This window comes from Xyrauchen texanus, chromosome 15 (assembly GCF_025860055.1).
Source record: "Xyrauchen texanus isolate HMW12.3.18 chromosome 15, RBS_HiC_50CHRs, whole genome shotgun sequence".
NCBI classification, from domain to species: Eukaryota; Metazoa; Chordata; class Actinopteri; order Cypriniformes; family Catostomidae; genus Xyrauchen; species Xyrauchen texanus.
Window position 1 is genome coordinate 33,772,000 of NC_068290.1, and position 15,983 is coordinate 33,787,982.

The 15,983-nt window shown below is 38.2% G+C and overlaps 1 protein-coding gene across 1 annotated transcript; it reads right to left on the reverse strand.

Moving 5' to 3' along the window:
- Window positions 1-239: 239 nt before the first annotated feature.
- LOC127655925 (terminal nucleotidyltransferase 4A-like) lies at window positions 240-15,405 on the reverse strand. Its single transcript, XM_052143999.1, has 13 exons — window positions 14,594-15,405; window positions 14,183-14,306; window positions 12,750-12,796; window positions 12,542-12,662; window positions 11,994-12,101; window positions 9,632-9,760; window positions 6,151-6,364; window positions 5,860-5,986; window positions 3,708-3,811; window positions 3,428-3,585; window positions 3,104-3,232; window positions 2,810-2,926; window positions 240-1,726 (listed from the first exon to the last, which is right to left on the reverse strand). The coding sequence occupies exons 1-13, from the start codon at window positions 15,235-15,237 to the stop codon at window positions 1,574-1,576; spliced, it is 2,175 nt and encodes a 724-aa protein (XP_051999959.1). The 5' UTR covers window positions 15,238-15,405; the 3' UTR covers window positions 240-1,573.
- Between the last annotated feature and the right edge of the window lie 578 nt (window positions 15,406-15,983).

Here is a 15,983-nt window from a genome sequence, read left to right on the forward strand (position 1 = left end):
GATTACAAAAAGGCTCAAAATATTTAACTTTGTGCAATGAATCTAGAATATATGAAAGTTCAAATTACAGAAATAACTTTTCCCATGATATTCAAATTGAGATGCACCTGTATTATTTTTTCATGTTCTGCGAGCTTCCAAAACTGTACTGAGAAACAGTAACTTCCAGTTTCAGAGAGTTCCAGTACAACAGAATTAGGAAACCCATACCAAATAAAAAGGGATTAAAATGCTACGGTTTAAGAGGTTTATTTAAAAAAAAATAGAGTACAAAAAGATACATCAAAATGTAATCTGAAAATCAAGAGTCTTACATTTAAGACATTACATTCAATCAGGACCTGCATGCAGGTTTGAAGACTGCAGTTGGTCCATATATATATATATCGTTTAGTGTTTGACAGCTATAGTTAAAACACTGCATTGCCACAAAACACTCCCTCTCTCAAGACACTTCATGTGATTAAAAAGTGGACGACACACGCATCAAGATCTCCATCTGGTGGCAGAACATAAAATTAAAAGTCCAAAAAGGCAACATTAGTCCATTTCATGCATTTAAGGGTGGGGAAAACCTCCCAAAAAAGGAAATATGGAACTGGTTAGGGCATGCACTGCTATAACTGATCCCTTGTGTAAACAGAAAACAAAAGTCAGCACATTCATTTAATCCTCAAATATATGTAAAAAAACAAAGACAGACTATAAAATACAAAAGAATAATTTACACACCCTCATGTTCTTCAAAATCCATGACTCGTTTCAGTGCAACACAAAATGATACATTAGGTAGAATATAAGCCTCAGTCACCATTCACTTTCATTATATGATTTTTTCCAAACAATGAAAGTGATGAATGTTCTTTAATGTTTCATGCAAGCTGGTCATATGGGTTTTAAGAAAAACACAAGGGTGAGTAAATTATAAATAACTTACATTTTGGATGAACCATCCTTTTAATGCATTCAATTAAAGACATTAAACGTATGGCAGTATACAAGCCTGAGAGAGGGCAGATGATTTTGGTAGGAAGCAATTATTAGCTGGTACAAAAACTGAAGTGCATGTCTGAAAGGCCAGCATATGGGCAAGTAGTACATTCAAGATTTTAGCTTGCACAAAACCACAATCTCAATAATAAAACTGTGTGATATGGATTTGAACATGATAAAATACTTTGGACATCCAAAGTGAGCCATAGTGGATGTCATCTTATATTTAAATCTAAGAAACTTAAGATTAACTTAAAATTGAACTTAAAAAAAAAAAGGAAATATAAAACCCCCATATTGCACATAGATGGCACTTCAAAGTCTTGCAGTACAAAAATAAGCACAGTCTAGCAGTGCTGCCAAACTGACTTTGGTTATCAAAAACATTCCCAAAAAGAGAGAAAAATCAGACAATGTAAAATTAAAATGGGTAAGTCCAAATGTGTAGTCACAGGTAGCGCTGGACTGAAGAAACGCTCAATAGTGCAGTAGAGCCATGACGTGTAACATGGCGAGGTGCCCATCTTAAGTGGAAGTGCTAACTTTGAAACCAAAGGAATGCCAGGCAGAGCGGGTGGCACTATCTGCTGAGGCTTATGGGAGCAGTGTCCCTCCTCCGACGTTGCCAGCAGCTACGACCATACTGAGGCTGATGTCCTCTGAGGCCAGGCATGTCATTGTGCTCAAAACCATTGGAATGTTGAGCCCCTTTTACATTGAACATTTGGCCATTCTGAAATGAAAAGTAATTGAGAAAATGAAGAAATGTCCGTTTTAATAAAGAGACCAAATGGTCCAGTCAAAAATGTAAATATGGGTAAAGCTGCATTTCAATTATTTGAGGGTCACAATCAAATATAACCTCCATTATATTGATTTGATACAACACCACTTAAGACCAATTATGACTTATGTTTAGAAAATTTTTGCATATAAATGCACAAAAATGCTCAGTTCAAATAAGAGTTTTGCATATACCTTTTTTTATTAAAAACTACAACAAACCTTCAAAAATGGTTATGTTCAGGCTGATCAGATGGAGGCAGGGCTGGACTGGTAATCTGGCATACCGGGCATTTTCCCGGTGGGCCGATCAGGGGCGGACAGGCCATCGAAAGAACCAAGCGGGCCGTTGGGTCGGCCGTATAATGCGCTGAATGGGCCATAAGCTAAATTCTTATGCAGAATGGACCACAAAACGGCGCTGCAATATGCAGGACAGTGAAAAATTGCCAACATATAAGTTTAAGCACACTTCTCAGCAGCAGTGTGGTAGTGTCACCATGCTTTTATATAGTTTCCCCGTTGCTACACAAATGTTTTATTATGTCTCAGGGGTCGGTTGACATCAACGCCATGTGTCCAGCTCACATGTTTGTGCGTATGCATGTGTCCGTTTGTGAGAGCGAATGAGAGGGAGAGCGCAAGTGTGCTTTCCACATATTTCAATAGTCGGTTCATATTAACTGAATTTAGGATATTACAGAAACCGTTTATAGTTCTTATCTGGTTTACACATCGGATTTACTTACCAACTAAAACAAAGACATTGACTGTATTGCAGCCTGTACGGCTCTTTGAAATGGCCAAAATAATATGGTTAAATTTTTAATTAAAGGGATATGGAACGGTTACTCGGTCAAGACCTGGAACTACTTCATTGCTTTGCGTTTACTGAAAAATAATAGCGCATTTTTAGAACATCTGTCAACCAATCAGAATCAATCATTCTATGTGGCAAGGTAATGTGGCACAACTGAAAATAAACATTAACAGTGATGTGTTCAGGCAGATTAATACTACACTAGTCTCTTACTTTAGCATGGTAACTGGGACTGGGTGTTGAGCTGGAATAGACCGGGGGAGAGATGTGGTACACTCCATTCACATAAGTCGACCCATCCATACACGGTTTACAGAGTAGCTGGTGTGACTAAAGCAGGAAGAAAGGGTGCAAAACAGGACAAGAACATTTTACTGTGAAAGTAAAAGCCACCAATAGACTATAAAAGTTAGGCCTCAGACCACACTTAGTCTCCACCCAGAAATTAACAAACAAGACCAATGCAGGTTGTTAGACAGTGTATTACAGCAGCTCACCCAGCCTTACCTGACCTCTGGAAATTAGGAATGCTCCAGATGTGTTTGCCTTCCTCTGTGGTTTCTGATTGGCATCAATCACACAGGACACTGGGAACATCTCTTGAAGAACAGATGTTCTGCAGGGCGGGTCAGAATCCTAATGAGAGAGAAGCAGAAAATTAAAAATCAACTGGCAGGTGTCAAATGTAGCATATTGCAAAGCCAACTTCATGACAGCAAACCTTCCATGTTTTGCTTTGTGCAAATGAATAAAGAAACGTTTTGCACACAGTGACTTAAGTGTTAAAAGATTAGGGTCAAGAAAACAGTAGAAACCATACCATGAACTTACAATATCACTACCAGAGACAGAGGACACGGAGGAAGATGAAGAGGATGAAGAGTGCCGTTTAAGGCTGGACAGGGACACAGGTGAGCCTGCAATGTGAGGGGATGAGTCTCTCTGCTCCTCACTCAAGTTCTGCTCCTCCGAGTCTTCAACATTCTGGACTAAAATTATTTAAAAAAAAAATAAAATAATTCTCATCCACTAAAAAAAACTGAACAGTTAAAAAGCACTTCATGAACAGAACAGTTTAACTAAGGGATATCTTATAACACAAATGTCTTACCTTTTCTGTCCATCTTGGCATTGTGTCTGTTTTCCCACTGGTGAATGAGCCACTCCCTATTGTTAATCACTTCTTGGGTCACTTTAATGATGCGCCCCAATGTGCTAAAGATGAAAATTCCAGAAAATAATGATTTTTCTAACAAAATTTGCTTAAAGTAAATAAGATTTTGCCCTTTATGGAAACAAATTGGTACTTTTATTCACCAAAGTGGTATTCAACTGGTCACAATATATCGTGAAAAATTACTAATACAATTATAAAAAAAAAAAAAAAAATACATAAATAAAAAAACAAAAACACACTTCAGAGTGCTCATCAAAACATCCTCCACATGCAGCAATGACAGTTTTGCTGATCCTTGGCATTCTAGCGGTCAGTTTGTCCAGATACTCATTTCACCCCACACTTCCTGTAGCACTTGCCATAGAGGTGGCTGTCTTGTCAGGCAATTCTCATGCACCTTACAGTCTAGCTGATCCCATAAAAGCTCAGTGGGGTTAAAATTCATAACATCCATCTCATCAACCGCTTATCCGAAGTCGGGTCGCGGGGGCAGCTGCTCCAGCAGGGGGCCCCAAACTTCCCTATCCCGAGCCACATTAACCAGCTCTGACTGGGCGACCCCGAGGCGTTCCCAGGCCAGTGTGGAGATGTAATCTCTCCACCTAGTCCTGGGTCTTCCCCGAGGCCTCCTCCCAGCTGGATGTGCCTGAAACACCTCCCTAGGGAGGCGGCCAGGGGGCATCCTTACCAGATGCCCAAACCACATCAACTGACTCCTTTCAACGCAAAGGAGCAGCGGCTCTACTCCGAGCTCCTCACCCTATCTCTAAGGGAGAAGCCCGCCACCCTTCTGAGGAAGCCCATTTCGGCCGCTTGTACTCGCGACCTAGTTCTTTCGGTCATGACCCAACCTTCATGACCATAGGTGAGGGTAGGAACAAAAATTGACGGTAGATCGAGAGCTTTGCCTTTCGGCTCAGCTCTCTTTTCGTGACAACGGTGCGATAGAGCGAGTGCAACACCGCCCCTGCTGTCCCGACTCTCCGGCCAACCTCCCGCTCCATTGTCCCCTCACTCGTGAACAAGACCCCGAGGTACTTGAACTCCTTCACTTGGGGCAAAACCTCATTCCCATAACACTCTTTTCCAATTATCTGTTGTCCAATGTCTGTGTTTCTTTGCCCACTCTAACTTTCTTTTTCAAAAGTGTTTTTTTTTGTTGCAATTCTTCCCTTAAGTCCTGCACCCCTGAGTCTTCTCTTTACTGTTGTACATGAACCTGGTGTTGAGCAGGTAGAATTCAATGAAGCTGTCAGCTGAGGACATGTGAGGCATCCATTTCTCAAACTAGTGACTCTGATGTACTTATCCACTTGTTTAGTTGCACATCTGGCCTTCCACATCTCTTTCTGTCCTTGTTAGAGCCAGTTGTGCTTTGTCTTTGAAGACTGTAGTGTACACCTTTGTATGTAATCTTGGCAATTTCAAGCATTGTATAGCCTTCATTCTTCAAATTATTAACTGACGAGTTTCTAGAGAAAGTAGTTTATTTTTTGCCATGTTTGACCTAATATTGATATTAAGACATGCCAGTCTATTGCATATGGTGTTTAAAAAATAAATAAAAAAACCACCCACAAAGACAATGTTAAGCTTAATTTAACAAACCACATAGCTTTTAGCAGGGTTTGAAACAATGGCAAGTGATTTTCTAGTTTCAAATTAGCAATTTAACATGATTACTCAAGGATAAGGTGTTGAAGTGATGGCTACTGGAAATGGGGCCTGTCTTGATATGATAAATTACTAGTTTTAAATATTGATGGTGCTGTTTTTTACATCAGCAATGTCCCGACTATACTTAAATTCACCAAAGTGGCATTCGACTGATCAAAGTACCAATTTCCTTCCGAAACAGCAAAATCTGTACATTATTCCAAACTCTTGGTCGCCAATGTACATTGATGTATTTGACAGATGCTTTTATCCAAAGACACTTATTACAGTGAAAATCCCCCTGGAGCAAACTGGAGTTAAATTCTTGCTCAAGGACACAATGGTGGTGGCTGTGGGGATCGAACCGGCAACTTTCTGCTTACAAGTTCTGTGCTTTATCCCACAATGCCGCCACCTGATTGGGACTAACCTTTCCATGTTTCTGTTATGGTAAGACCGTGATAGTGGAGATACAGCGTGACTCAAGATGAGATACGCGTAGTTGAACACCTCCTTTACCTGCATGGCACCGTAAGAGCTCCGTCCAACATCATTTCCTAACATACAGAGACACTTTAACAATAGAAACAAACATACAACAGAAACTTTTGTATGAAGTGATGTGTGCATTTTTTTAAATGTTAAAATACTCATTTCAATATACTGAAAACTCAAGTCAATAAATCTGGTCTCGGTCGGTCTGTAGTGGTGTGTCCCATACCAGGCAAGTTTGGGTCCTCAATACACAGCATTGAGGGTCCGTATCCATTCTCCATGGCCTTCATGATCTCCTCTTTATCCAGGTATGCTCCTCCATCCTTCACACGGATGCCCGTTTTCAGATAATTAAAATGCCTCCCATACAATTCGAAGAACTCTATGAGCAGGATGCCAATGTTAATATTGGAGGCTCTGCAGTCTATTCTGGGATGAAGCTGCAAAGAACACCAGAAGACAGTGTGACTTTATCAATCATGCATTTCAAGAATTCTCAGGGATGACAAATAATATGCTCTTATTATCATTATACTATTATTAGCAACAGAAAACCTACCGGAAAATGTGAAGCATTAAAAACATGAACTAGGGACGGGTATGAGTACTCTGAAGTGACAACGATGCTTGATAAAAATCATGCGTGACTTCAAATTCGAAATGAAGTAACAACGTCCACAAACCTGTCAAAGATGGGCCTTATTGTTCATTTTGAGATCAATTAATGATTTTTGGAGGTACCTTGCAGTCTGAATCACAGTAACATGCACCAACACAACGCACAGTGACTTTCTTTACAGGTTAGAGACAGCGCTTTATCTTGAGAAGTGCGCACACATTGAGGAGTTCACAGCTGAATGGAACAGAATGTGGCGTATTAAAAACGCAATGATTATGGCCAGGGTCGGACTTAGATGGTTAGGAGACCCTGAGCTGGATTTGTTGGGGTTCTACCTACACCTAGGGTTGGGAATTAACCGGATAAATGGATTATGTATTTAAAATACAAAATACAAGTAACTGTATTCCACTACAGTTACAACTTAATTTGTAATTAGAATAGTTGCATTCAAAAAGTACTTTGATTACTGAAGAGATTACTTTGCATTTTATTGACATTTGTTTAATTTAATATTTAGTCCTTTCAGATGGAAAACATTTATCCATAAACAGTGCATCCGGAAAGTATTCACAACGCTTCACTTTTTCAAAATTTGTTTGGGTTACAGCCTTATTCCAAAATTTACTAAATTCATTATTTTCCTAAATTCTACAAACAATACCCCATAATGATAAAGTGAAAGTTTGAAATCTTTGCAAATAAATATAATAAAAAAGAAAACAAAAAAAAAACAAAACGCATATACAATATTCACAGCCTTTGCTCAATACTTTGTTGAAGCACCTTTGGCACCAGTTACAGCCTCAAATCCTTGTGTATGATTCTACAAGCTTGGCACACCTATTTCTGGGCAGTTTCTCCCATTATTCTTTGCAGGACCTCTCAAGTTCCATCAGGTTGGATGGGGAGCATCAGTGCACAGCCATTTTCAGATCTTTCCAGAGATGTTCAATCTGGTTTAAGTCTGGGCTCTGGCTGGGCCACTCAAGGACATTCACAGAGTTGTCCCGTAGCCACTCCCTTGTTATCTTGGCTGTATGCTTAGGGTCTTTATCTTGTTGGAAGATGAAACTTTGCCCCAGTCTGAGGTGCAGAGCGCTCTGGAGCAGGTTTTCATCAAGGATACCTCTGTACATTGCAGCATTCACTTTTCCCCTCGATCCTGACTAGTCTCCCAGTTCCTGCTGCTGAAAAACATCCCCACAGCATGATGCTGCCACCACCATGCTTCACTCTAGGGATGGAATTGGCCAGTTGATAAGCGGTGCCTGGTTTCCACCAGACATGACGCTTGCCATTCAGGCCAAAGAGTTCAATCTTTGTTTCTCATGGTCTAAGAGTCCTTCAGGTGCCTTTTTTTCCTGTACCCTTCCCCAGATCTGTGCCTCGATATAATCCGGTCTCTGAGGTCTACAGACAATTCCTTGGACTTCATGGCTTGGTTTGTGCTCTGACATGCACTGTTAACTGTGGGACCTTATATAGACAGGTGTGTGCCTTTCCAAATCATGTCCAATCAACTGAATTTACCACTTTCTTATGAAGTGTTCCATTCATACGAGCAGACAGAAGTAAGTTTGGTGCAACAGAAATAAACCTTGTGTAAACTGTCAGCTTTACACCAAGCTAAAATGCTATTTCACATGCACATGTTACCAGACACGATCATATTTTTTTTTTTTTTAATCAAGAATTCCCATTTGATCATAAAAATCTTTGATATCAGGTCAAAAATCATATCCTTTGATCGTTTTTTAATTGTTTTCCTGTAAAAATCTCAAACTCCTTAAAGATCAATTAGATAAATCTGGTTTTAGAAAAAACACTGCATAAGATATTTAGGTTTTTCAGAGAAGGCATTTTTAACATGTGTATTTTGTAGATTTGAAAAAAAAAAAAAAAAAAACCCTACCAGTGCTGTAGTACTAAAATTACTGACCTTGAGTAATCTAATGGAATACATTATAAATTACTGCATGTATTCCGTAATGGAATACATTTCGAAATGAACCCTCTGAACCCTGCTTACACCATCAAGAATGTGCTATCATTTAAGAAATTAAAAAAGGTTTGAGAAAACCAAATGGCACTGAATGCTTCAGACTCTAGCTACAAACACAGGTGTCGATTTCCCTTGCTAAAAGTTTACAGAAGCACCAAGTAGCAGGTTCCTAATCTCAAAAGTAAAAATCTTTTTTTTGTAAATTAACAAGAAACTTGTACCTCTCATAAATCCATTATGTGCAATTATGTTTTTTTTTTTCCCCCCCCTTTTTTAATGCATATAAAACGGTCTAAACATGCGGTGTGATAAGCTTAGAAATTGACAGATGACATGTGAAAGCCTGTTGAGCCATGAAATTCATTCATATTTAAATCACTTTCAGCACCTGAAAGTTTTTAAGATAACATACAATTTCCATGTTTGGCAGGGTTTCCACACCTTTTAAGATGCACAACTTCCGTATTAAAATAACTTGTATGAAGAACAAATAACAAGCGATCTATGTGCTGGTTTGGGAAATAACCTACAACTGAAAGTTTGGCTGCAGCGTTATACCCAGCCCATGGACATTTTTACAACTCTTTAATATTTAGCTACAATACAATTCCCCATCTAATTCACCCAGGTTAGCCTGTGCGCAAGTGTGGCCCGGATTATAGAGTTTCCAGTCAAGACAAACCAAACGCGGTTTGCAAATTCAAGGTTCAGCCATCAGTGATGAAAACAGTGGTGCACACTTAATATAATTACAGTAAACTGAAGGAAGAGCAGAAATTTACTCTGAGAATTCTTTCATGGAGTTGACCAACAATCTTCTCACAATGGCGAAACATGATGTATTATGCCAGATGTGTTTTTTTTTTTTTTTTAAGTTTCTGTAACAGACAGACTACATTATAAACAACCCATTATAATAATAATAATAATAATAATAATAATAATAATAATAAGCAAGACACTGAGTCATTAAGATGCAATGCAGCAGCCAAAGACATGGCATATACAGCCCAGCCCCACCCCCCCAATGAAAGGTGAATGATGTCAGAACAACATAATGAGAAACTCTTCACGATGTCTAACCTGCAGGAAGCTGATGCCCATTAAAATAAGGCTGTAGGAACTGATGCCACCTGTAAACACCTCGTTCAGATCTCTTTGGAGCAGGAACTGCTTCAGTACAAAGATCAGGTATGGCAGCACAGAATATTTCTGCATGAAGGAAAAAAAAAAAAAAACTACAATCAAATACTCAAAATGATCAGATGTAACCAGAAATCGGATAAATATCAATAAATGTGATAAAGCAGATATTTACACTTTGATATAGCCTTTAAGATCTTTCTAGAAGACTAGATACTACAGACTATTAAAAGGTGCAATATGTGAAATGTTTCATGTAATATTTGCCTTTTTTTGCCAATGTGTGAACGGCTTGTAACACAACCTTCATGGACTTCCTAGGTTGCCAACTAAAGCCTGTAGACTGATTTTAATGCGAAAAAAGCGGGTCACTTTTGCTGGGAAAATCCAAAGGATGTGACGTGACATTCATGCGTGCTCCCGAGAGCCTTGCCTCAGACAGTAATAGTTTATATTCTGCCATTCAACAGCGACAACAAACAGCAATAATAGGTAACATTACCTTAGAGATGGAGATCAGCAAACGTCCAGCTCCAACACAAACTGAGTATTCCAAAAAAAAAAAAAAAAACTACTTTATCCTATCTGACCAAGCAGGAACATGATCGTGGTCAAGAAAAAAAACTAAAGTGAACAACAGCAGGGCATTTGATTCCTGGAGGGAAAGACGTTGTTTTGGGGATCAAATCAGACCCTGAATCGGAGTTCTTCTTATTGGACAGGTAAACTTACATAACTGTAAAGCATGTGAAATATAGTGCCATAAGATTGATCTGCGTTTTATTCAGCAAGGTAAACTACAACACATGAAATGAATGCTAGACAATGTTCAAGATCATGCAAAAAGTTACATTAGTGTAACAACTTGGTTATACATAAAATCAAAATAACTATGATAAAAGCAATAGTGCATCAAATGACAGTTGTGATGGAATCACATCAATATCGAATTGTCTCAACATATTTATAAAATGTACAGTCTATTTTATAAACCGCTGTCATCCACCAAATTTAGCAAACAGATATTGATAAAGCTGGATAGCAAGCCAACGCTGACATTGACTGCATTTATATGATAGCCTATGTATCATGCAAAGAAAAGTGATTACAACAGTCTCGCATAGTCAGACCTATATCCACACAGCCCTGTTCCTATGAAGGACAAAACCTGCAAAAATAATAAATACATAAATGTAATAAGAAAATAAATAAAAGGAATAAATATCTTAAAACAAATATTAGTTATTAAATGAAAGTTATTCCTGAATTTATTCGTTATTATTTTCTCTTTTATTCTTTCATTTGTTTTTATTATTTATTTATGAATTCATTTATTTTTATTTATTCCCACATGTATTATTCTTACATTTCTGTCTCTTGTATGATAATTATGTGGTGGGTCCTGTTTACCATTAGTTTATCATAGATTGAAGCATGTGCTCGATTACTCTTGACTTTTTTTGATGTGACGTTAGGTCATGGCCATATTGTGTAAACTAAAGCTCTTGTGTTTTTAGCCCCACAAATAGCTAAAGTCAATCCAAGATTTATTGGTTATACTACAAATCACAAAATAAAATGAGAAACGGTTTCTTTAACAAAACCACAAAATGAGCAATTTTCAGAAATGATACAATTTAACCTTATGATTTTATTTTTCTGGGTATATAACTTCATATTTTGATGTCTGCAAATCCATAATATTGTTGTCTGTTGTGATGATTGTTCATTGTAACAGATAAAACCCATGCTTAAATTTCCCTGATCGTTTATGTACAAGTTCTGCAATAAATAAAAAAATAAAAATAAATAAATATAAAAAAAAAAAACACACAAATCTATAGCTGACGCTTCATATATCTAGAGAGTTGCGCAGCTTAGCGAACGAAGTCAATAACCACGCATCAAAATATATTTTATTATTACATTTATTTATTATTTTTGCAGGTTTGGGCCTCCATATGTTCAAGCACTGGAGAGTCAACTATAATATACGGTTTCAAAGTTTGTGGTAAAACTCATAACTGTAATTTTAAATATACTACCTCATCGGTCAGCATGATGTCGGTGAATCACGTTCAGTCTCTTTGTATGTTATGTACGTTATTACTTTGGTCGATGCTCACATCCCTGTGGAATTTGTGTACGAGCACGAGCAACAGGTAGCTGGCTGCAGTTCATTTAACGGCCACAGGTGTCATTAATAACAAGAGTTTCTGAATATTACATAATGCACCTTTAACTACAGGTTCCCAAGTTCTAGACCTCAATAAGCGGTTCATATGAATGAGAAACATCTTACCTTAAGATGGTCCTTTATAAAACGAACTGCTTTGACACCAGTTTCAACATTAAAGCTGATGTCCACCTTCACATCGGTCTCTCTGTCAGTCAGTTTAATTATTGGTACCTGCACAAAAAAGGCTCTGATTACTAGATTGATTCATCTGTACCCAGAATATTACTTTTAGAATCATTACCATTATTATTTTCCTCAATAACCATGACCAGTGCACTTTCAGTGTCTGCTGTTCTTTAGCTCAATAGCAGCACTGATTATACACTTTTAAGTGCTCTGTAATTACGTAATGTATACAGAAATCTGCACCCGCAGAGTTCCACAGAATTCGAACATCCATCATTTACAATGCCACACACCCTTTTTCCTTATAACTGCATTTTTAAAGAGTCCTGAAGAACTAACAAGAGTAAAATGTGTGAAACTTGCACTACTTAATTCTATTACTTTCTCAGCACCACAAATGTATATGTAGCAGGAAACTTCTATTAAAAAAAAGGCAGAGATTATGGCCAAGAAGCGTTCACTAAAGAATGCTGATAATGACTAACCGTAGCTTTGTCAAGTAGTTTAATGGAGAAGGGCTCAGCCATGTTCTTCTGCCGGAGTGCCTGGTCCAGCTGCTGTAGAGGTGGCCGTTCCCATTTTCCAAACACCACCAGGTCAATATCGCTAAAAGAACAATAAAATCACATTAATAACAATAAATGTGCAACATATCTTTTCATACAAGTTCATGTGGACAATCAGGTAGGATACCTGGTAGGAAGATAAAGTCCAGTACTGAAGCTACCAAAGATATGAACCTGAAAAGGAGAAATGACAATTTAAAGTCAGCAGGAAATCAAAATTGACCCCATTTATTTTATTAATACATGTAGTTGGTCTTATTGTGAATGATTCCTCGATTTCAGTTTGCTATTTAAAAGTGCACTCAGTAATTTATTCCTCATTAAAAACATTTTTTTAAACACCTAAAAAGAAATGAATTGTAATTTTGCAATACATGTAGGAAATCATGAGCACTCACATTAAAATGAAGTCATATCAGTAACCTTATAAAAGCGGTTTTATTCTACATGGACAGGGTCCGCACATGGGGGCTGCCATATTAGAATCACATGACCAGCCGAAAACTACTCGCATAATCTCTATAACTGCACTGTTATTTAACACTTTCACTCATTAATTAAAGTGATCATGGCTGACTGTGAATACTAAATTTCCACAATGACATCTGAAACTGAAAACTATTGAATTAAAATGATGCTGCTTCCAAGCCACTAGGTGACAGTGTAAGTTCAAGATGACACAAGACAAAACTTCAGATTAAGGGAGTTGTATTCAGCAGGTCATGTGATTTTAACATGTGCAGAACCTCTCCATGTAGAATAAAACCGCTTTTAAAAGATTACTGATATGATTCGAGTCTTCATTTTAAATGCGAGTGCTCATAAATTCGTGTCTAACTTTAATGAGGATTTTTTGGTATTTCAGGGATTTGTGGGGTGTTGAGGAGAGATTAAAGTATTTTGCTGATTCTGACACTGCTTACATATGGAGCTGCAGTTAAAAAGGTTAAACTGCACAATACCCTGAACTATGTGTGCCCACAATATTTTCTTGCAGGACTGCGATACATTCAGTAAGAACTCACTAAATTTTTATATTGGAAAATCTTTTGGGACTTCCCTACAGCATGGATTGTGTTCCCTTAAATAATAATAAATGCCCTGCAAATGCATGATCAGATGCACTGATTGCATCCTCCCGTACAACCATTCTCGTTCCAGAAAGTATTTAATTGGACAAGGTTTGTCAACCTATGTGACGTCATGGATATTACAGAGTCTTTTTAACCGGAAGAGAGAAACTCCAGAATTGAAATGCTTATCTCTTCTGAAAACTAATTGTGTCAACGTTTAAATGTACACTAGCCTATAAATGAACATGACACTAATAGATATGGACAAAATGGTCAAATGTTCTATTGAGGTTGAATGCCAAACACAACACTCAAGGTAAATGTACATCAGATAAATGTACATCAGATAAATCGTATTGCAATCCAAACATTCAAGATGCATGAGGTGACCAAATGTAAATTGGCCCAGAGGGTCCATTTTGAAAGATTAGAACATACTTACAAACAGTAACATTTTAAAGCGCTCTCAGACCTGAGAATCTCTCACCTTTGCTGTAGGCCACAGGTCTTTGATCACAGCTTCAATACGATTGACAACATCTCTCCTCATTTCCTCCTCCTCTGGACGTGGAGACATGAAATTATAAAAGTCCACAATCTCCTCATGGAGGCTGGGGAGGATAAACGTCACAAACTTTTAAGCCATGAAAATAGGAGTTCAAAGCAATGCAATAAAGCAATGTAATGTTGCAAAAGAGGATTTCTGGTTTAAATCACGAGACACTGTAGTCTTTAATATACTGTACTTAATAACTAACTGTTACCAAGTATCAAGTCCGATAACCCCACAAAGACTACGAATTCTGCCTCGCTTTTAAATAAATATAAACACTGAATAACACATCAAGATATTAAGTGAAACGTTACCCAGACCAGAAGTAAATGGAGATGCCCTTACCCATTAATACCTGGACTGTATCTTCTGGTTGCCCAAGGTGTTCCACATAAATAACTGCCATTGGAGTGGGACAGAAAGTAATTTATTCCGTTTGTGCTCGCTTTATTGTCATGTCTCTTTCGCCCTGGATTGTGTTTGTGATGGTTTTCTATCATTATTTGGGTCTGTCGACGCTGATAATGTTGTTGTTGTTGTTGTAAACAGTTATTGACATTGCGCATGTTTTCAGTGAAGTTAAAGTGAAGTCTGGCTGGAATACTGCTCGTACTGTCACAGGAGCCAGAAGAAGAGTCTGATGTTGGACTGCCGCTCGCGGAATCTCCTGAAGATATCGGCGATAACGAGTCACAACCATTGAGTCCGACAGGAGTGAAACACGGACGTGGAGGACCAGGACAGCCGTTTTGGGGTCTCAGGGCACCACCATCATCGTAAAGTTGACCGGTGCAGTCGCTAACCGGATTTCCAGGTGTGAAGTTGGGACCCAGCGTTAACTGTCTCATAAAACCAGCCGCCAGCGCAGAGGTGTTCCCCTGCAGCGGGTGACGGTGGTTTCGCCTCTGCGAGGTTTCCCACACGCGCATCCATAAAGCGTTGGCAGGTCCTTTCAGTTCGGGCTGAATCCAAGCCACCCGAGGATCCATTCAAGTTTACCACTACAAATCTCACAAACACGCTCTCGCCTGAAGATAAACAGGCGTCCTCGAGGGTTAAAAGACTTACGTGAACGTTTCAGGTGTCGAGTCGATGTTTGAACTGAAACAAAGAACTGAACAGACACTCAGAAGCGAGCCGCTGTGTGAACTGTCCAATCCAGACTAAAGCATTCCAATATGGCGCACAGGGAATTTCGCCTGGAGTACGCATGTGTCAGGGATTTTAAACTCGAAGAGTAACACACCCCTTCTAGTTCCCCACCCACTTATCCAACCACCCTATGAACATTTTACAGCTGCATTTTGGGTAGCTGGTTTTTGCAGTTTGGGAAATTACTTCCAGTATTATAGATGATGAGGCAATTTCTCATTTTGGTTGTCCTCAATTATGTGATTTTAAAACGATGTCTCATAATGATGTGCAATTAGCCTCAATTAATTAATGTAAAAAGCTAATGAGCTCAGTCTTATGTGCACATTCTCTAATTAAAGTAAAGCTGTACATTATGCAAAAAATTTTATGAAAATAAAAGTGCTGATTCTGCCTAAAAAAAGTGTCAATTTCAGTAAAAGGAAAACAAACTTCACATGGATGAGCAGCTTTCTCCATCTTTAGATTTACCATGTTACATAACATTAAATGTTTTCCTATTCACAGAAACATTTACATGAAACCTTATTTTTTTATATCCTAAGAAATTAAATAAAACAAATATATATTAAAATAAATTAAC

Coding starts and splice junctions, on each gene's coding strand:
- LOC127655925 (XM_052143999.1), bottom strand. CDS start 15,237: ATGGATCCTCGGGTGGCTTGGATTCAGCCCGAACTGAAAGGACCTGCC. Junction 14,307..14,593: donor TACAGTCCAGGTATTAATGG/GTAAGGGCATCT, acceptor TATCCTCCCCAG/CCTCCATGAGGAGATTGTGG. Junction 3,812..5,859: donor CATAACAGAAACATGGAAAG/GTTAGTCCCAAT, acceptor TTTCATCTTTAG/CACATTGGGGCGCATCATTA.